Here is a 23,138-nt window from a genome sequence, read left to right as displayed (position 1 = left end):
AATGCAAGTGTGATAAGGAGAGATAAACGTCCAACCAATCAGCTCCTTACTGACTTTTTTCAAACATAGCCTGTAACATGGCAGTTAGCAGGTGATTGGCTGGACGTTTATCTCTCTTTATCACCCTTGCATTTATCTCTTGTTAAGGCTTAATACTTCTGACCCAGTGTGTGCAATACCTCCCAACTGTCTTGATTTTCACAGGCGAGTCCCATTTTTGGTGGGCTGTCCTGCCTCCCACCCCAGGCCTGCAGTGACCTGCGGTGAATAAATGGTGTGCACATGCGCACAGCGTCTATTCAGAGAGGCTGGGGGCATGGCCAGCAGCTCTCAGAGCGCTGGCTATGACCTCATAGTGTAAAAAATGGGGGACGTGGCCTTGCAGGAGTACGATAGTAGGTCATATCCCCTTCTCCTCTGCCTCCAGTGTTGCGAGGTATGTATGCGGCATATTGCACATTGCAGTGTGGCATATTGTGTCTGGGGCATTGCGGAGCTGCCTGGACCAGTGACCTCATGAGGAGGAGGGGGCAGCAAGCAGCCGGGCACAGTGGCCACAGGAGGAGGGGGAGAGCCACTGGGGACCCACTGTCACGTTGCCGGCTGCTTCACAAAGGGCAACTCTTAACGCAAGAGCTGTCCTTTGCTATAAACGTACCATCGGCAATCTTTATGCCATAACACCTTAATAACTTATCTAAACTTATCTAACTTAACACTACAAATAAAGAGACAGACACAAGTGCTGGCGTTTCAAATAATGAATGTCAAATTTATTAATTGACAGCTATATATATTAATCTATAGAAGAGGGTGGCGGCCCTAAAGAACGGTCATAGAGAAAAGAGGGGTAAGATGACATCACACCATTCACACATCATTGGTGTTCAACTCTCCCACGCTACCCACTCGGGCAAGTGGTGCATCCCACCCCTGTCCAAGGGGCATGGGCTACAAGCGTATCATTGACGGGAGAGCGCACCCCACTATCCTCATAACACTTCATTTGAACAAGGACCGTTCTTTACCGCCGCCAAGAAAGGATAGAAAAATAGGGAGGGAGGGTGGGGAAAATCGGACCAGAGTGCAGATCACCTGACTCTCTGGCTATTCCTACACAGGAAACTCCTCCCTACTCCCTAATTGGCTATAGCCGCAGCATCATAGCCTAAACACAAACCACAACCAAAGTGCAGGCATCTCAGACTCCTTCGGTAGTTTATGTTACCTCCAGCTTATTCAGCCATCGGTTTTCTTAAACTTACCATCGGCAATCTTTATGCCATAACACCTTAATAACTTATCTAAACTTATCTAACTTAACACTACAAATAAAGAGACAGACACAAGTGCTGGCGTTTCAAATAATGAATGTCAAATTTATCAATTGACAGCTATATATATTAATCTATAGAAGAGGGTGGCGGCCCTAAAGAACGGTCATAGAGAAAAGAGGGGTAAGATGACATCACACCATTCACACATCATTGGTGTTCAACTCTCCCACGCTACCCACTCGGGCAAGTGGTGCATCCCACCCCTGTCCAAGGGGCATGGGCTACAAGCGTATCATTGACGGGAGAGCGCACCCCACTATCCTCATAACACTTCATTTGAACAAGGACCGTTCTTTACCGCCACAAGCCAAGCCTTAGGCTGCAGCACCGCCACCCTAAACGCTCAGCACTTACTAAACAACAACACATCAACTAAAACCTCTAAACAAATCGTCCAGGAATATGGCCATCCCCTCAGGACTCAGATGGACACCGTCCGGCCTATACAGGGAACCCCGCTTATAGGTGATGGAGTCATGCCTGATGACCCCCCCCCCTATTAGCCAACAGGTATCGCTGCACCGCAGCATTGACCTTCCTCCGTGCGCTATCCAAGCGGGGCCCTGACCTAGCATTCCTCCAGACTCGCCTAGGAATCATTGAGGACCAAATCAGTTGGCAGCAAGGGAGCGCCTGAGCCACAATATGCAGGTCTCTGATGATAATCGACCGCAGTTCTAAGGCGGTGCATTGGCCTAGATCGTTTCTGCCCAGGTGCAAGATTAGCACCTCAGGGACTCCAAAGTCCCGCACCGACCTTAGCAACAGACCCTGTAGCGCTCCCCAGCGCATGCCTCGCACACTCAACCATCGCACTTTCTGAGCTTTCACTCGCATACTGTCATTCAAACTGCCACATGCCATCGATGCCCAATGGACAAAAGAGTGTCCCATCACCCACACCGTCTTGGAGTCCCTGCGACCGGAAAGATGTAAACAGGTTAGGACACATGCCATCAAATCACACCTCACTTGACAGACCAACCACACTGGAGAAGGCAAAGATAAAGTAAACCGTAACCGACCAGACCTTGAGGCACACTGCACAGAAAACCCCCGGAGTAAACTAACCAGGACGCCATGTCAGATTGGAATTAAGCCGAATTGTGCCCCCGGGGGAAAGTGGACCACCTCAAGACTCCCGCTAAAGTGAGACGAGTACTTATGCGTCCAGTCGATTACGGTCTTGCAGATGGAGAGACAGACCAGGCCGAATGTATCTGCGGAACGCTGCCGAGCGCCATCGACCCAGAGACTGTATCTCTGCGTCGGATTGACCCCCAGCAGCAGCAGATGTGGCCGCCCCGATCCGAAAGGAGTGTGTCCCAAACTCCCGTGGATCCAGGCCAAGAGATCCCAGGGCACGTCGCAAAACATGGCAGAACTGGTATTTTGTCAATGAAGAGCCGTCTGCATGCATTAACCATGCCCCGGGGCGGTCAGGACGCAGCAGGGCGTAGGCGCTTGCCACCGCCACTGGGCAAATCCCTTCCACCGGGCACGGTTGCAATGACAGCCATTGGCCTCTCCCAGTCTGATCCGTCTTGGAACGTCTTACCCGGCACCAAACCAAATCGCCCTGTATCAATACATCCTCTAACAACAGAGGAGAAGGTCGATGCCTCGATGGGGCTACCAGCTCGCCGACCCTGAAAGCTCCATGGAATGCCATGGCATATGCCAAGCGAAACAGTCGGACCTCATACTCAGAGTGACATACATCCCAAACCGCCCCCAATAAGGGAGGCAGCAGGGACACGTCAATGGGCCTTCTGCTATCTGGAGCCACAGGGGAAGCGCGCCGCCAGCCCCTCAGGGCCCGAGACACAAGAAAAGACCGACCGGGGTCCGATCGCCCATACAGCGATGAGAAGAACGACACGCCGGCCAACAGCCGTCTCACGGCTGACACAGTCCGCCCTCCGGAGTACAAACTCCACACAAACGCCAGCATGACGTCGCCAGGGGCCTTACCTTGTTGTGATGCGGACATTCTGAATTGTTCCCATTCCAGCCAGCCAGCTTGGTAACAACGCAGCGTCCTGGGAGCAATAGCCCGCATGGCTAGTTCCTCCATGCCGGCCTGATGACCTGCCAAACATAAGGAGGACACGGCTCACCAACCAAATCCGCTCCCGGAGCTAGGGACCGGAACCTAGCCCAGTCACGCCTGGACAGGGCGTCGGCCACCGAGTTGTCCACCCCGGGAACGTGCCTGGCCACAAAATGCAGGTTAATCCGCAGACAAACCAATACAAGGCGAGAGAGCAAGCGCACAACAGGCAGAGATGAAGAGCTCTGTCTGTTGATGGCCTGCACCACCCCCAGGTTATCACACCAGAAGGTGATGCAGGCATCACGTAGGCGGTCGCCCCACAGTTCCAGGGCCACCACAATAGGGAACAGCTCCAGCAGAAGCATGTTCCTGGTGAGCCCTTCCAGCGCCCATTCCTCCGGCCAGGTCTCAGCGCACCAAGAGCCGTGCAGGAAGGCTCCAAAGCCGATTCCCCCCGCCGCATCGGTGTATAGCTGCAAGTCCCCGCTGTACCGGGGAGGGCTAGGCCACAGCAACACACCGTTGAAGTCGCGGAGGAAAACTTCCCAAACTCGAAGATCCCGTTTGAGTTCCGCATTCAGGCGGACGAAGAATTGGGGCCTATCTGGACCTGCCATGGCCAGTTCCAGTTTCCGACAGAAAACCCTCCCCATGGGGATAACCCGGCAGGAGAAGTGAAACAGGCCCAACAGGGACTGTAGCTGGCGTACCCGGAGTTTGCCGGAGGCCAGGGACTGGGAGATCGCCCCTTGCAGCCGTGCAAGCTTATCAAGGGGCAACCTGCAGCACCCGGCCCGCGTGTCAATCTCGATGCCCAAGAATGAAAGGCACTCAGTCGGCCCCTCTGTCTTGTCTGCCGCGACTGGGACTCCGAAATGTAAGAACAGCTGCTGCATTGCGTTCAGGAGAGCCCCGCAATGCGGGGAATCAGCCGGGCCTACGCACAGGAAGTCGTCCAGATAATGGGCGACCCCCGGCTCGCCCGTATACTCCGTGACGCACCAATGCAGGAAGCTGCTAAAACACTCGAAAAATGCGCAGGACACGGAGCAGCCCATAGGCAAGCAACGGTCTACATAATAACCTGAAGGCAGCCTAAACCCCATGAACCTAAAGGAGTCCGGGTGCAGGGGCAGCAGTCGGAATGCCGACTCGATGTCAACCTTGCCTAGCAGGGCCCGCCCCCCGAAGCCGCGCACAATAGCCAGAGCCTCCTCAAAGGATTGGTACCGTACGTGACACAACTCCATAGGAATTGCATCATTCACGGACAATCCAGGTGGGTGGGACAGATGCTGTATCAAACGAAACTTGCCTGTCTCTTTCTTGGGGACCACTCCGATAGGTGACAGCACCAAACCCTGAACCGGAGGTTCAGGAAATGGCCCCACCATCCTGCCCAAGTTTACCTCCTTCTCGACCTTCTCCAGGACGACTTGAGGCATGTCGATTGCTGACTTCAGGTTTCTCGGAGACCCGGACGCCACCTCCCCTTGAATGGGGAGGAGGAATCCTTGCGAGAAACCCGCGGCCAGAAACCGCGCTTCCTCCCGGAGGGGGTAACGCCCCAGCCAACCGGCTAGGCGGTCGCCCCTCACTGGAGACGGGGCCTTACTGAGGAGGAGCAGGGGCTGGGCTGGCCCCGGCATTTTGCCTGGGCGCCCCCCCAGCCTGCTTGCCACGCGTGCACTCCTTAACCGGGTGTCCTCCCCAGCACTTTGAGCATTGGTGACGAAACTTACAGCGGGAACCCGCTGCGCACCCTGCCCCGTTGTAAGCAAAACATCTGCCCGCCGACTGCCCCCCTCCAGAGCCCCCACGAAAGGACGAGGGGGCCCTGCGCGGGGCTGACGCAGGTGTAGGGGCCGCCGTAGCCGGGGTGGCGGAGGTCGAAACCGACGGTTTCTTACCCATCCACACCTCGACATCCTTGGCGCCAAGGGCCATGATCTCACAACCCGACTGCTTCCTTCGGAATTGCTCGTCATAAGCCCGCCAGACGTTCTCGCCATCGTCCATATACATGGCGTGCATCATATGGATGTATCTAATAACATTCATATGCTCCTGGGGTCTGGTCTCCAAGTAGCATGCAGCAAACATGAACAGCCCCACTTGCCATCTCTGATACGTGCAGTAGGCCGCCTCGCCAATCCCCCCTTTACGCTTCGCCTCGCGATAGTCCTTCTCATCTTGCGCAGTCATGGTAAAGAAGCTGACATATCTGCCCTCCCTTATCCTATCCCTTACGCTGCGCCTGAGGCCTCTTAGTACTGCCGTATTCTCGCAGTGGACCACCTGCCCCCTAGGAAACAACGGGGAGCCCGAGTCGCCACTGGAGGACTGCGAGCGCCTCCGGTGTCTCCTAGAGCGTCTGCGCCTGTGCCTGGATCTGCGTCCCCCCTCCTCGCCAGAGGTCACCGACTCTGACCCCGAGGAGGAGTATGTACGGGAATACCTGCGCCTGCGCTTCTTGCGTGCTCTGGCTGACCCACCTGACGCAGCTCCCGCTGTAGCCGCACCTGCTGTTCCGGAAGGACCAGCCACCTCTGACGGCCCGGCAATGGCCCCTTCTGCCTGGTGCTGCGACGGTGTCGGCACGACTGCGTCCCTTGGCGGTGTGGAAGCCATCCTCGTGAAAGGCGTGCCCAGAGCTGCCAGCACGTGCGCCGCAGGGTCCCGGTTAGAAAGAACAGAAGGGAGGACAGCAGTAGATTGATTCCCAGGCCCAGACTGTACAGGTTGCTGACCCGCCCGCGGCGTCAGCATCGCTACCAGCTGCCGCACCACTGCCATATCCACCTCTGTGGAGGGTGCTTGCGCAACTCCAGGGGACACTGTCTCTGCAGCCGTGGCTGAAATAGCCTGCGCTGCCTGTGATAGCCTGACGCGCTGGGATAGCAAGCGCGCCCTAGAGAGCCACCCGCTCCTTGCCCTCCTTAAGGGAGTCATGGGGGACCCCGTGGAGGGGTGGCCCTGCGTGGGCAAAGTAGGCTGGGCTGGCTGGGCAGCAGAATCCCCGGGCTGTGTCCCAGAACCTGCAGCTCGCGTCCGGCGGCCATCTTGGACAGGCGCGGAAGCACCTGCGCCTGCTGCTGCGGGACCCTGGGACTGCGTGCGCCTGCCCCGCTGACTACCTCCGCCGGGGGTGCCTCCGCTACCCCGGGCGGGAGCGCTACGCGCTCTGTTAGCTTGCGGCCTAGCGCCGCGCGCCACCGCGTCATCAGCCGATGATGCGGACCTCGCGCCCCGCCGCAGTGTACCCGCTCTCGCCGCCGCTCTGCCTCCCCGCCCGGCCTGCGTGACGCTGGCCGTTGGGGGAGCAGAGGGGGAGCCGGGCTGTGCAAAACGGGAGGGAGGGTGGATGTTTCTCCGCGGGCGCGGCATGGCTAGGCCGGGCAGCAGCAGCGCTACACTATCTGACCCAAATCCCCCAAGGAGCAGCTGGAATGAAAGAGAGAGAGAGATAGGTGCAAAAAAGGAAATGAGAGAGAAGTATGCTTGACAGCAGGGGAATAAGTAGCGATGAAAGAGGAATAAGTACAGGAGAGAGTCTGAAACCAACCTGCTCCTTGGAAAATCGGACCAGAGTGCAGATCACCTGACTCTCTGGCTATTCCTACACAGGAAACTCCTCCCTACTCCCTAATTGGCTATAGCCGCAGCATCATAGCCTAAACACAAACCACAACCAAAGTGCAGGCATCTCAGACTCCTTCGGTAGTTTATGTTACCTCCAGCTTATTCAGCCATCGGTTTTCTTAATAATCGCATATCTTAGTGCACATGCGATTATTTTCGATTATGTCGCCGCCGATGTGGGGTGGTGGATGTTAGTGCACCCCCCCACACACTTTACTGTATAAAATGATGCAATTTTAAGGGGGGGAGAAACATTTTAACACAAAATCTGCCAGATGGAGCTAAATAAAAACAACCAAACCAATGCAGCCTTTCCCCAAACCTATGCTTCAGAGGGGTCTTGGCCTCAACCCTGAACATCATTAGTTAATACTGTATTACAATAGCTCTTAATCGGTTTAGACAATACAATGGGATGATGTAATTATTGTCCCTCATTCTCATGATTAATTTAACACCTCAGTTTTAATTAAATTATTCCATGCTGGCGGTCATCTCTGTGCCCCCACTTCCCTCACTGTCATCATCTCTGCAGTATAGAACAGATAACAGTTTGGGAAGGTGCTGGGAAATGACAGATCAGTGCCAAGCAGAGCCGCCGAAAGGGGGGTGCAGTGGGTACAGCTGTCCCGGGCCCCGGCCTCTGGAAGGGCCTGGTCATCTCATTTTGCCCACGGCCAGGCATGCACACCACACAGGGCAGCCTGCAGAGCTCTGAGCCCAGGACACAGCACATCATCATCCGGCCGCTCCCCTCTGTGTCCCAGGCTCGTGCACTGCAGGCTGCACTGTGCCGCTCACGAGTCATGACCGAGGGGAGGCCAAGCGGGACCGAGGAGATGCTGAGGGGAAGCAGGAGGGTGATGTCGCACCGCTGCCACCACCACCGCCACCACCACTGCCACCACCACTACCTCCACCAGGTGAGCAATTGGGGAGGGGGGCCTAGACTGAAAATCAGTTCCGGGCCCCAAAATTCCTAGCGGCAGCCCTGGTGCCAAGGAGTAAATGTAGCCAGAGCAAAGAGAGTCCAGCTGTCAGTACTGTCACAATCTCTAGTGATCTCTCAGCTGCTGCTTCTATGACTTCTGGGAACATGAGGAACAAGTGTCCTGACTCTGAGTATTGCAGGATGCCAAATACACTCAGGATACAGCTAATGCATCATGCTGTGGGCCACAAAAGGAAAGGCTTATCCAATACAGGTTAGGTTCCGTTACAGTTAATGGTGCAGGGGAGTCATGGGTTCCAGCTGCTGATTGTTCTAAGATTCCTACTGTATCATGTTTCCTGTCTCCGCTTTCCTCTATCTCTCCCGGTCCTAACTACTGTATATCACTGGAATGGCTGCAGTTATATTGCATCTGTTCTGCCTTACTGAAACACAAGCACTTTGCTCACCACCAGCTGCAATTGTCACACCTTATCTATCAAGGGCCTGATTCAGAAGATGTAAGAAAATGCATTTGCAGCAGTTGTGCACAAATTTGTACAAAGCTGCTGTGAGAAAAAATGCATCTTGTGCGCATGTGTCCCCTTCAGGGGGCTGGTGCTTGGTGATCCGAGCGACAGACCCCCGCTAAACGACAGCAGCTCCATCTGTAAACCTTCCTCCATCCCTACTAACTGCTTTCACTGTGACATACTGGGAAACAGAGAAGACAATAGTGGCTTGGGTAATTGGGGTGAGAAAGGGGCAGACTGAGGTAGCCTGGAATATAGTGGGTCCATTTTACTAATAATAATACAAATTAAATTGGGCAGTATATTGGCAGAAAAATTATGAAATTGACAATGTGATTCTATTAGATTGTAAGCTCCTCTGAGTAGGGCCCTCTTCCCTCCTGTTGTCAAAGCCCTCTACTCTTCACATTTCACTCACAGCTCTCCCATACTCAAACACTCAGTGACCACTAGCCCCTAGTAGCACTTTGATCAAGTCCTCACTACTAATGCTTCCAATACACTTCTGTGATCGGATTCGATGCAACATCGAAGTGCAATGTCCATTGAACCCGATCGCATCTTGTGGTGCAAAAAGTGCCCCCTTACACATGCCATCTTGAGATGGCACATCGGATGCTGGAAGAGGGCAAGCAGAGAGCAGCATTGTAGCATAGCGCTAGAAGTAGCGCTAGCGTGCGGCAGGGGTCAGCGGTGGCGGCAGAGGTGTTTAAAACACTGGACAGCCCTCTGATTGGCTGAGATAGCTCATATTACATCTAAGCTGTAATGTATATTGATTGTGGCATTCATTTTACCTGTAATCTATTTTGTTATTAATTTACTGTAATGTTAAGTTTGTCTCCCTGTACTGTTCCTTTGTACGCGCTGTGAAACACTTGTGGTGCCTTATATATAAAATAATAATAATTCTATAGTTGTTGTAGGTTAGACAATGAAGTGACATTTTATTCTTTATACCATACAAACAGTGGTGTCATTAGGGGGATGCACAGCACCCAAGTGTCACCTCTGAAGGGGTCGAGATGCTGGCTGCCGTCAATTGACCAGCGACGGAATCCTGACATCAATGAGGACGCTGACTGACAGGATACAGAACAGTAAGAAAAGAGTCCTGAGTGATCCAAGAAGGCATCAGAAACTTAGTAGTGTCAGGAGACAGATGGGGCAGCCCCATGCCCCTAATCCTGTGCTCCTCGCACTTCCTGCTAGCTGTACACATACAACTGGGAATAATGCACGCGCACACACACACACACACACACACACGAGCATGCTGGGGGCCAAAGCAATGTGCAGGATTGATTTATAGACCTCATAACTGGAGCAGGTGAGCAGCAACCACCAGCCCCTGTGCCTGTGTGTTCCCAACAAACCCCTCATTACTGGGTTGTAATTGCTGCAGGGAAATGGCCCAGCTCCCCTGTACAGGGTATGAGCACAGTGGAGGGCATGCAGGAGAGCAGACAGTGTCTTTGATGGCTATGTCTGGCTGGTTGTGTATCCAGATGGAAGGTCGACAATGCCTAGGTCGATAATCAATAGTTTGATACTATGGGGGAGATTCTCTGTCACAGAAATGCGGTAAAAACCCCGTTATCGGGTTTTTACCGCATTTCTGTATGCTGTACTGTCTCTCCGCAGAGACAGCGCTGCGGAGGGAATCGCCAGCAAAAGCTGGCGATTCCCTGCAGAAGCCTATGGGCTTCTTACCGCAGCGGTGCTTGAGGGATCCGTCACGGATCCCTCCCAGCATGCCCTGCGGCCGGCGCCGGGGTCTCACAGACCCGGAAGTCCAGTGCCGGCACCGCATCGCAAGGGACAGCTCGGTACTCTTTACCTAGCACTGCGGCCATCGCGGGCATTGAATGCACTAAAAAATCGGGTGCGACGCGACCGACGCGATGCCCGCGATTTCCCATAGGGAACAATGTTAAATTTCTCAATTGACCCGATTTTTCTGTTCAATACCTCAATTGACCCGATTTTTCCATAGGAAACAATGTTAAATGGCCCACAGAGGCCAAATAGGCACCCTAAAGTGTGAAATGGCCCCCACAATTGTTAACGCCACCCCACGATCAACGTCAACCCGAAGCGTGGCGAGCGCAGCGAGCCCGCGAGGTACGCGTCCTACGACCCACTATCCACGTCGGCGTGGAGTTGAGAATAGAATAGTGTGGCGAGCGCAGCGAGCCACCGAGCCCGAAGCGTGGCGAGGGGACGCGGATACCTGTGAAGCCCGCGAAGGGACGCGTTTACCTGTGAAGGTATCCGCGTCCCCTCGCGGGACTCGCTGCGCTCGCCACGCTTCGGGCTCCGGGGCTCGCTGCGCTCGCCACACTATTCTATTCTCAACTCCACGCCGACGTGGATAGTGGGGGTATGAAAAGGTCGTAGGACGTGTACCGCTGCGCTCGCCACGCTTCGGGTTGACGTTGATCGTGGGGTGGCGTTAACAATTGTGTGGGCCATTTCCAGGGGCGGGCTGAGCCGGGGGGCAGGGTGCCATATGCCCCCCGGGCCAGTACATATATGCGGCACTAGGGCCGCTTGTGCTGCGCATACCTGACAGCCGGGAAGGATCTTCTGCCTGCCTCCCCGACTGTCAGTGTCAGGAGGATGCGGCCGCTGCTCAGCTCACTGCTGTGTGCACTGTGCAGATGCTTAGGAGGCGGAGGGCTCTGTGAGGGGGCGGGGCTTAGCTGGGCTCCGTGAAGGGGGCGGGGCTTCACGGAGCTCCGTGGAGGGGGCGGGGCTTATCGGGCTGAGCTGGGGGAGACGCTGACAAAATGGCCACTTGCTAGCTGAGGTGACTGCACTGCTGGGTGCAGACAAGCTAGCAGCCTTTCTGATTGTGCGGCTCACACCTTCCTTCCCTCCCTCAGTAGCCACAGGATTTATACAGCTGCTGCAGCCCTGGAAAGAGGGATCTTTTAGCGGCAAGGGGTGTACCCCATGCAGTAAGTAAGCCACAGTAAGCTACTGTTTTTTGATTTTTTTTTTTCAATTAAAAATTTTAAATCTTAAACTGCCTACACATTACACAATGCTGGGCTGGGGCTGTGCTGAGCTCTGGGCTGGGCCATGTGCTGGTCTTGGCTGTGCTGAGCTCTGGGCTCCCTGGGGCTGTGCTGAGCTTTGGGCTCCCTGGGGCTGTGCTGAGCTCTGGGCTGGGGCTGTGCTGAGCTCTGGGCTGGGGCTGTGCTGAGCTTTGGGCTGGGGCTGTGCTGAGCTTTGGGCTGGGGCTGTGCTGAGCTCTGGGCTGGGCCCTGTGCTGGTCTGGGCTCTCTGGGCTGTGCTGAGCTCTGGGCTCGCTGGGCTGGGGCTGTGCTGAGCTCTGGGCTGGGCTCTGTGCTGGTCTGGGCTGTGCTGAGCTCTGGACTGGGCTGGGGCTGGGCTGAGCTCTGAATGCATCTATGGCCGCACCTATGACAGCCACCCCAGCCCCTGCAAGAACCAGGTGCACACATGGCTCCGCCCCCTCTCTATTATATGTTCCTCCCCATCTACCTTCCCTAGGGATGTGTCAGAATCACAGCACACCTGCCCTGGGACAAGCAGTCCCCTTACTCTCTTTAATGAGTGGGGCAGTACCCAGCTTCCTTATGTCCTTGTCCTGTGCCAACCTACTCCTGCTGTCCCCAGCTCCCAGCTATTCCGTCCTGGCTCTCCTCTAATACGCAGCACTCCTCCTAATACAGTACCCATTTCTCCTTTCCCCGGCTTCCACTGCAACCTGCATCTTTCTGCCCTCTCTAGCGCCCTATGCCTCTCTAGCGCCCTGCATCTTTCTGCCCTCCATAGTGCACTATGTCTCTCTCTATCCCTCCCTAGTGCCTGTGTCTCTCTATCCCACCCTACATCTCTCTATCCCTCCCTATTGATCTGTCTCTTTCTGCCGTCACTGTCTCTGCGTCTCTCTCTGCCGTCACTGTCCCTGCATCCCCGCCGACAATATCCCTGCATTGTGGCCCACTTCCATGTGACATAATGTGAATTTTGGCTCCTACTATGCGGCAGAATGTGAATTTTGGACCATTCCGTGTGACATATTGTGAATTTTGGCTCAATTCAGGTGGCATAACGTAAATTTTGACTCCTTCTTTGTGTATTATGGTTTATTGTGTGTGGCATTATGCAAATTTTGGCTTATTCTGTGTAACATTACATAATGTGAATTTTTACTCAATCTCTGTGAAATTTGGCTTATTCCATATGGTATAAAGTGTAAGGGACAAGTACAGTATAAGGGGGTCTACTATTGTGTTGCATAATTTGCGTAAGAGGTATATGGTGGGGTACACTACACTCAAGGACATGCCCCCTTTTGAGCGGCCACACATCTTTCTCTGCAGCGTGCACGCTGAACCATCACTTTGCCATACCCCCACTTAAAAATATCTACTTCAATCACTATATATATATTAAAAAAATTTAAATATATTATATTTTATTTCGTCATTTACTAATGGGCCGGTGCTCTGTACTTGCCCCCCAGGCTAAAAGTTGCCAGCCAGCCCCTGGCCATTTCACACTTCAGGGTGGCTATTTGGCCTCTGTGGGCCATTTAACATTGTTTCCTATGGAAAAATCGGGTCAATTGAGGCATTGAACAGTAAAATCGTGTCAATTGAGAAATTTAACATTGATCCCTATGGGAAATCGCGGGCATCGTGTCGGTCGCGTCGCACCCGATTTTTAGTGCATTCAATGGCCGCGATGCCCGTGATTTTTTTACCTGCGATGCCCACGATCAAAATCGTGGGTGCCGTGCTAGGTAAAGAGTACCGACAGCTCTTATTGCAAGAGCTGTCCCTTGCGTTAATAACAGCATATGTTAGAGCATATGCCGTTATTAATAATGCGATGCCCGGCGATAATGGGCGCGGATGTTACAACATCCCGCCCTATGTATTTGACATGCATATGGTCGACGTGGTCAAAAGATGGACACAAGCAAAAAAGTCAACTTGGTTAAGGTCGACATATGAAAATGTTGACGTGGGAATGGTAAAATGGCATGGCGTGCAAAATTGTCAAATGCAGACCAGGCTATTTACAAGACATATAATCATTGTAAATACTTACACACACAGGCTGCAGCAATTAATCTGACGGCTTCATATGGCGGTTCACAATATGGAAAGATTGGTTGTACAATGTAGTTAGCAAATGTGATTGCAATAATGGCCTGTGTAGTGGGCTCTATGATTAGTAATGATGACCAGAGTCTGATGAAGGCAATGAATCCTCCGAAGGCTTCTAAGATATAAGCATAGCTTGCTCCAGACTTCATGACAGATGTCCCCAGTTCTGCATAACACAGTGCTCCAAACATGGAGAAGACTCCCCCTAGTGTCCAGATCAGGAGGGACAGTCCATAGGATTCACTGTACATAAGGACGCCCTTTGGAGAGACAAATATTCCAGATCCAATCATGTTGCCGACTATTAGGGAAACTCCATTGAACAATGTGATTTCTTGCTTCATCTTCATTTTATCATTCACATGTTTTCCCCTGGAATCTTCTTTGTTGATTTTATTTTTTTCACCATTTTGCTTAGAGCAAATTAAAGTCCACGGCAGAGACATGTTCGGTGTCTTGCCCGGCCTAGGCTGGAATGAGATGGGAATAAAAGAACAGAATATTAATACCATTCATTGGATTTACGGGTCAGACATATGTAACATGATCATACAGACAGGAGATTTGATTTAGCAGCTGTGTCTGATTTCTGATGTACAGATGTAGCCACTTTCATCCCAGATCCTGCTCAGAAACTATTTTGTTTTTATATTTATTACTGGGTTTTTATTTTACGTTAAAATTTGTATAAACAGTATTTTTCCTTCAACGTTACATGTCTAAGCTGGCATACATAATTTGGAGATGTAAAATGATACGAAACGCACAGCCAGCTGTATCCAAAGTGTGCTGTATGGGGGTATTATAATTACTTAGTTCCGATGTTTGAGACCCTGCGCATGTGCACTGTCTTTTGTGCGCATGTGCAGCTCCCCTTTGCGAACGGCTTCGGCGACATGCATAGTCGCTGAGCCGCTTGCAAGGGGCGGGGCGGACGGCGCCAGGGAAGTGTATCGGCCATGGGATCGTCCAACGTTTTATGGGTGTCCCCGTAAAAAAAATGCTAGGTGTTCCCATGGCTACGCAGGCGGCCCGATGTGTGCCTTGTATTGTCACGTCTCTGCGCTGTCTGAACTGTGAGCTTGGTTACAATTTACTTAGCATCATACACTAATAGCACTTAATGTATTGTAGCATCTTAGACATTCTTCATTGGTGCTTTCAGAGACTTCAAAACTACTGACGGATTTCCTGATACAATGGGGTGTGTTCAATGCAGCCAGCGTGGGGATTAAACATCGGGGATTGTCGAAAACAAGCGATCCTTGCTGTTTAACCATTGCGCTGGCCACTCACCCTATTCATCGTGCCGGGGAAATCCTCGCTGTCAGAGGACAACAAGGATTCTCCCAAACAGTGAGGCTCATGCCTAATGCAAAGAGCCCACTGCATTTAGCCGTGAGCCTCGCTGTTTCAGCAGCCACATATGTCGTTTCCCCTTCTTTTCAAAAACCTAGCGAGGTGGAAACGGAGTATGCAGGGGGTCAGTTGAATACTGACCCTGCAAGCTTTGACAGTTTGCAGAAAGCATTGAATAAACCCCATTGTAGCATCTCCACTAGTAGTGAGAGAACAAAGTAACTTCCCTCATTTAAATGTAACAATATTAATTATAATATTTTATAAAAAAAATCACTGAATCTCGATTTATTTTAAATGAAGTTCAATAAAAGTTAAGTTTTACAATAACACAGTATCCTTAATAACAGTGGAGTTATATAATTCCATTTGACATTATTTAAACTGTTCTACTTACATCAGCAGTGCCCCAAAAAAGAGTCTTCTTTTTTCGATTGTATCTTTGATGGCCGGGACTAGGAAGTCTACATCCAAAGATGGAGACCCTGCGGCTGCCCCCCACTCTACGCCCCGAATACTGTAGCATGTTAATCGTTAGTCATTGTGCAGCTAAGGGGGGCCTACAAGAGATCATGCAAGATGTGCAGATTAAAAAAATGTCACTAAAACCTTAATTGAGTTTAGTATTCCCATGGTCAGGATGCCAACAGCACCATCCCAACAGTCAGAATAAGTATTAAGTATTTGAATCAATTTACAGTAAATCATACCCCTACAATTTATCCACCGTTCCACAGCCTTACCCATCCACTCCTGCAGCATAAAGCCCCATACACACGTGGCGATTTTCAGCTGAAAGCTCAGTTTACTCGTCTGATCGGCTTTCAGCTGGTAAGCCGCCCAGTATGTACAGGGCAGCGATGAGTGGTGAGCACTGCTGCGCACTCCTGCATCATCGCTGCCGTCCGCCGCTCATCTGCTGGTGTTACCAGCAGATGAGCAAGGGAGTGGATGGCTTTCCGTAGCGTCCTGCTATGGAAAGTCGTCCACCCCAGGGAAAGTCGCGGGGAAGGGCGAAAAATGCTCATTGTGTATGCACTGAGCATTTTTCAGCCCAGCAATTTCCCAATAATCGTTATCCATACACACTGGGCATAAACGCCCAGTGTGTATGGCCCTTAACACTTATACATCTGCCATCTAACTTCCCTCAACCCTGCACGCTAACCTTATCCTCTCCTAACCAACCCCTGCAGCCTAACCCTTCCCCTAGTGTTTGACCCAAACCTCCTGTACTTACTGGTGGGATCTGCCAGGGTTCCCTCAGTGGTGCTGAAACAGGTGCCTGCTTTAGGGGCCTGGGTTCTGCAGCCCCCTGACTCCAGCTGCAGTAGCCTCTACTGCCAACTCAGCACATGCTGTTGTGTGCAATCTGGGGAGAGAGGCTGCTGAAGAAGCAGACTGCTCTGACTGCCCAAAGTCCTGCTGACTGTAATGGAGAGCAATCAAATCGGCTCCATGACGCACACTGTAACTGTCAGTGGTGCCTCCCTGCACATATCCTGCAATCTTTAGTATTTTCTAATGAGGGGTTGTGGCAAAACCTCCCCATATTGGCCATGCCCACTCCTATGACTGGGGCCTTGCAGTGCTGTCTGTGCCCCTGGATCCCATCAGCATTCTGACTGTTGGGATCCCACTTTTGGTATTCTGACTGTTGGGATCCCAACCGCTTCCACATTCATTTCATGTGAAAGATTCCATATATTCCATATGATTCATTCTTAAGTGTAAACATAAAATTTATTTAAATGCCTTAAATCAGTAGCGAAAGGGGCCTATATATTGAGTAATAGTAATTGGGGAAATTCTCCAGTATGCCCATGATCTAACATGTTGGAAATACTCGATTCCCAATAATTTATATTGCATTAAGTTCACCAATACAATTGTGTGATCAATTTATATTGCATTAAGTTTACCAATACAATTGTATGATTCATTAAGTTCACCAATACAATTATATCATTCATTAAGTTCACCAGAACGAACTGTAATGCCAGATGAGGGAGAAGATTTACTAAAGCTTCTAAAAGCGATGACATTGCCCATAGCAACAAATCGGATTCATTTTCAAGAATGTAACAGAGAATAGTTTGAAAATACACACACAGAAATTATTTAATTTAGAACGACAGTAATTCTGCACTGGTCTCTGATACGTACAGTAACATGAGTGCTGCTTCATGTGATTGGCTGTCTTCCACCTTTCAAGTATAAACAGATCCACGGCACATGCGGACTCTCTTTCTCAGCACAGGGCAGTGATGCGTGCTTAAAAATCAGTGCTCATTAACATATAATCCTCTAGTTACAACAAAATAGTAATTTCTAAACTACCTCCCTGCGCTTCATCAGTAAATGGTAATTGACAAAATAACAAAATAAGGAAACAAATCCTCATTATTATCATCTTTGCTTTGCTTCATTCAATCCATTACATGGAGATATTCAGCCTCCTTCATATAGTGAAGGAGACATGGGCTTCATCTATTCATTATTCAATGCGGGCTTCATCTATTCAGCGCTGCCGTTCCACACAGCATTGAAGGCAGTTTCTGGCAAAACAAATTCGACTTTAAAACAAGTCAATCTGTTTTGTCGGAAACGTCTGCGGTTTGTCACACTCACGGATGTTTTACAACAATCCGCAGCCGTTTTCACCAATCCTCTGACTCCGACACTCGACAGCCAGAACATTGGATTCCGACTGTCCAGTTGCAGTAAAGAGAAACAAAAACGGCCTGGGATTCCGACTGTTGGGATGTACTGTCGGAATCCCGGCTTGAGTGTCATTACTTAGTAGCCATACAGTAAGGAGGCCATTACCAGCAACATACTGAAGTAAGAAAAGCCAAAGTATTAAAGTCTTTGTAATACTGTTTACAAGCATCACTCTTTAGTTATTTCATTTAGTATTTATTTTCTATCAGCACTTACCAGTCGTAGCAATAACTGATTGCAGTATTAGTCTTACTTCTGCATTATAATGTTATTTATACTGTACAAACAGAACAGAACTGTCAAGTAACAAAACAGACTACATTGGTTAAATACAACACAGCCACTTATTTACAATATAGTCCCATTATGAAAGTGGCTAATCAGTGATATAAAGCTTAGGAAAGTCAGGCCTACCTTTGTGCTTATCAATCAGAAACCGTTTTGTTCTACTGGAATATTATAAACAAATGAACCAGATTTCCATGTGTGAAGCATCGGATTAAAGGACAGAATGCGTCCCTCTAAAGTGAAGCTTAAATAACAGGGAACATGTACTGAAACAAGCAGCTGAGGGTTTGCTTGGTAAAATGATACGGAAATTACTTTCTTGTCAAGGAGCCACAAGTCCTCTGGTTTATTTTAGTAGCGCAGCATGTACTGTATGGTTATACAGCATCACAGCTCAAGTTCTTAGATTACCTCGTGAAGACAAACAATGCATATCATCCTAGAGATAAGCAAACATGTGTGAAATATTCCCTTGTACCATGTTTGATCATGCAATTTTGCACGTTTCACCACTGCAGTTTGGCTTTGACCTCAGACTTCTTGACCAACACCACTCTGCAGAATTAACTGTCTGTTATCATGCTAACTCCATTTGTGTGAAACACAGAAATTGACATAAAAACTTGTGTGAAATATTCCCATGTACCATATTTTGCGGCAAAATTTTGCACATTTCACTGACAGAAGTTTGCTTTAATTATTCATAGTCTTTCCCCAATGACACCAACCTGTAGAATGATATGACTGTCATCAGCTCAACTAAATAAGCTATAACTTCTGAGAAAACCTACATTATCCATTATAGTGGGAGGGTCCCTGCAGCCTACTGCAGATCTCATTCATATTCACCCTCCACCATTCACATCCAAATCCAAGCAGCACTAAAATGCATAAAGCAGAACTTGGAGCAATGGAGGTCAGTATGCTCCTTTCAGGGCTGGTGCCTTGAGGCAACTGCCTTCCGTTATCCCCTGTATTTATGGGTATCCGTCCAGTGGATCAACGCAGTGTAGGTCAAAAATACCATGGTCGACCACTCGAGGTCGACAGTGTCTAGTTTCACCCAAAAAAGACGCGGAACCCTTGTCAACCTTGCTACTGTCGACCAGGTTCCCGCCGATGCTTACCTTCTGTCGATCACCCATCACTGTCTATCTAAATGTGGACAACGAAGTATAGGCATGAAGCCTATACTTCGTTGTCCACATTTAGACAGTGATGGGTGATCGACAGAAGGTAAGCATCGGCGGGAACCTGGTCGACAGTAGCAAGGTTGACAAGGGTTCCACGTCTTTTTTTGGTGCTGGTCCACTTGGTTCCTACTCTACTATCCAAGTGAACATAGAGTAGGAATATCATAGTGTGCCAAGTGTAGCGAGGCCTCCGACACTCGGTACCCTCTGACATTCAGCAGCAAAAAAGATGTAGAAGAAACAAAAGCACACACTCAATACAGCGCTCCCAATTTACACCATGGGCCAAATGTAATAGGGCGAGAGTTTCAGAAAGTGAGAGATTTTGGGATAGTTTTCCCATTTTTTTTAAAGCAGCAATCAATTACATGGCAAAATCAACCTGGTTTTGCAGTGTAATTGATTGCTGCTTTAAAAAAAATGGGACAACTCTCAAAATCTCTCATTTTCTGAAACTCTCACCCTATTACATTTGGCCCCTGATGTGTCAAAAAAACAAATCATATACTGTCCCTTTAATAGTAGATGATGTAGTTTTCAACTTCCACGGATATTTATCTGTGGAGAGAACCTTGGCTTTATGCAGCCAATAAAGCAGACATATTGCCAAGGGGACAGAAAATAACTTTTAGTGCAGATGGTCTGTTTATTTATTTGGCAGTTAGAGCATTGATGTGCACTCACAGTATCCAATTATTTTCTGTACCAAAAAAGATGAAAAACCTTTGTCGACCTAACTACTGTTGACCAGGTTCCCGTTGGTGCTTACCTTCGTCACTGTCTATCTAAATGCGGAAGACAAATATAGGCATCTAACTAAACACCATCGACCATGGTATTGGTATTACTAAACATGGTCAATTCCATATACCATAACCCAGGCATGTCCAAACTATGGCCCTCCAGCTGTTGTGAAACAACACGTCCCATCATGCCTTGCCACAGTTTTGCTATTCGGGGGATGCTAAAACTATGGCAAGGCAAGCTGGTATGTGTAGTTTCATAACAGCTGAAGGGCCACAGTTTGGACATGCCTGCCATAACCGTTTTTTCCCCATGGATAGATGTATCCAAAAAACACAAAAATGGTGCATCTTCTATGTTTATCTCTGCTATAACTGATGTAATGTGGCAAAGATCTGGGAGCTGCAAATTATACTGACATTGAGCCAAAGCCCAAAACAAACACCAGAGACTTATGGAACTTAGCTTAACTAAATCTCAAACGCAGGCATGTGACAAATGTGACCTTTAGGATGACAGAAATCCATTGAATGCTCATGCAGTGCTTCAGAGTCAGTGTAATGGATTCTAAATGACGTCATAACATTTACTTTTTAAAAATGTGTTTTGAATAAAAGCCTCAAATTCTATGGCACACACAGAATGCTAAATATAATGTTTGGGTGGCGGTAGGGACAGATTATAATAAAGCATTAAGGTAAATATACAGGGGAGGTTTCGGGTGGGGGGGGCTGCAGCACAGTTCAAGATTCATATAGGGGAGGCACAATCAATTGCCACCAACGGTCATTTCAAACTGACTCACTGGCAGTTGGTGTTGCTCCCCTATTGGATTTTGAATTGTGCTGCAGCCCTACCTCTGGAGCCACCACTGGAGATATATATTCAGAGGTGTCACTTGGTGTGGTGTCACCTGGTGTGCACTCTGCTTTTACAACCCACCCCTGCATAAAAGGGTATGTGGCCTATACTGGTTGTACCCAGCGACTGGACTTTCTATAGTGCTGCCTCTTCATCTGTACAGGAGCCAAGTGCTGAAGGAGAATATCACACTGTGGCACCTGGCTCCACTCCCACCAGAAGAGCCCCCTCTTTGGTGTCACCAGTGGGCAGTGACGTGCGGTGAGTTTAGTGGTTGGTGAGGCACCGGCTTGGTGGAGCCAGCGCCGACAGGCTATGTGGGGAGCACTGGGTCCGGGTTGCTTTTGCGCTGACAGGCAGGTGTGGGAGCTGCCATCTACATAAGCAGCAACGACTGGCAGAGCTGCTCTTGACTGTCAGCACAGAAGCAACACGGACCCAGCGCTCCCTGCCTCTCCTCTAATATATACACAGTATATATCCCTAACGAAGGCTATTATGAATCTAAATGTTGGCTTAATCCTGCCCTACAATAACCACACTAGTAGCCGTAACATTTCCAGAAAGTGTTTCACCTCTTAAAATACCAATTACCCAAGTATCCAAAAAAGTATTCAAACTTGCATGTATTTTACTATCCGTATCAAGACACCAAATTATTTAAGAACCACTGTTGGTAAAAAAAAAAAAAAAAAAAAAACAACCACACATAGCACTTTCACTTATAAAATGCAAGCAGCCAAATGTTTTATTAAAAGGGCAATCATTTACAAGGCATGGTTTTGCCTGGTAAAAATGTTTGCCTCTTTAAAAGAACCTCTGAGTCCCTCACAGCCACTGAACACAGAGGCTAGTACATTTGGCTGATATACTTCTTTCATTTAAAAATATACTTATTTTACATAAATGCACAGATACAGTACATACCTCTGTTGTTTTGCACAAATACACACCTCTGTCACTTATTGTACTTTCCTACTTTTGAAAACTAGTTTCAGGGAGATTATAGTTTGTAGCAGAATGTTTGTGCGGCACACTGTTGAGTGGGCGCACCATGCTCCACCTTTAAGGTGTGTCCAGCTCCATGCATGGGCGTATCTAGTGCCACTCAGGAATGTGTCCTCCAGTGGTACAGTAAGTGAAAACTAAATGCTGCATTCACTGAAAAAAATATATGAATAAAACTGTGCTGTGTGTCAGTCCTTTTTTAAGTTAATATACAAAATATATAATCAACATATACATAAACAGTTAAAATAAGTTTAAAAAAAATATGTATGAATAAACTGTAAGTTTTGAATAAATAAAAAATAAAAGGATTATAGATAAAATTGCTGCAGCCTATTTGCAATGGACATTGTCTATAATCCCCCCCCCCCCCAACTAGCATTGCCCAAACTTAATAATATAAATAATATTAATGGTAAACCAATATATTTAAAGCTACATACATATAATCACAGGCTTAACCACTGAAGTAGTTGTGCAAAGTATTGTAGCTACAGTAAATGTTACACAAGTATCACTATATAGTTCAGCAAAACTGATACTTTAGTTGCTCTATGAGACATTAAAACGATACAAGTTCAATTACCAGTCTAGGTGAAAAGGGCAGAATCCTGGATCACCTTCAATATTAGCATACAGGCACCACTTTGCAAGTCACATTAGATGCCAGATGCCAGACTGCTGTGCAAGATCCACCATCAGCCCTCCTGTCATCCCAGCCAAGGCCATAGAATCTTCAGGTAAGAAGGTCTGCACTCGATGGGCTCCTCTTGTTGGTAATGCTGCAGCTGTTCCCAAACAGGGAGCAGGGCAAGGAGTTACTGTTAGTGCTGGGGGCCACTGGTACAGCTAACTCCGCAGTGGCTGGAACGTGTGGCTGCTGTGAGTCACAGATACAGGGGATGGGATGGAGGGGTCAGCAGGCTGGTGTAAGCAATGGCAGCCCCCAGGCTTGGCCTCTGCTGGATCCCCTGCACAGGTAGGACTAGGAGCCCCCCAAGCAGCATAGACTTGCAGCAGTGACCGGAGCCCCGGGAAGGAGCAGATAGAACCAGAGCTCCGGGCGGGAGGCAGGACAGAGATCCCAGACAGGAGAGGGTGAGACCGCAGGAAGCATAGTGCCAGTGGCCGGATAACAGCAGGAGCTGGCGGCCCCGGCCCCCTCAACAACGGCAATACGAGTCAACGGCACCACTGTGCCAATCACATCTGCTTCAGTGACAAGGGCGTGCTTTCATATAGGCAGAAAGCATATCCCTGTCACTGAGGCACTGCTATAGGTGCCACTTATAGACCTTTTTTAAATTGGCTT

General features: G+C 49.4%; 1 protein-coding gene across 1 annotated transcript in view; it reads right to left on the bottom strand.

Moving 5' to 3' along the window:
* Positions 1 to 16,896, bottom strand: part of LOC146080289 (Y+L amino acid transporter 2-like) — a 46,893-nt gene extending 29,997 nt beyond the window's left edge. The window contains exons 1-2 of the mRNA XM_083187390.1: positions 15,406 to 16,896; positions 13,591 to 14,119 (exon numbers count right to left, since the gene is read on the bottom strand). Of these exons, the coding sequence (XP_083043516.1) occupies positions 13,591 to 14,119; positions 15,406 to 15,534 (658 nt within the window). The 5' untranslated portion in view covers positions 15,535 to 16,896. The remainder of the gene's footprint in view (positions 1 to 13,590; positions 14,120 to 15,405) is intronic.
* Positions 16,897 to 23,138: the final 6,242 nt, after the last annotated feature.

Source organism: Crinia signifera, chromosome 5, assembly GCF_055691185.1.
Source record: "Crinia signifera chromosome 5, ASM5569118v1, whole genome shotgun sequence".
Classification (NCBI taxonomy): domain Eukaryota; kingdom Metazoa; phylum Chordata; class Amphibia; order Anura; family Myobatrachidae; genus Crinia; species Crinia signifera.
This window is presented reverse-complemented; position numbering and strand designations above follow the sequence as displayed.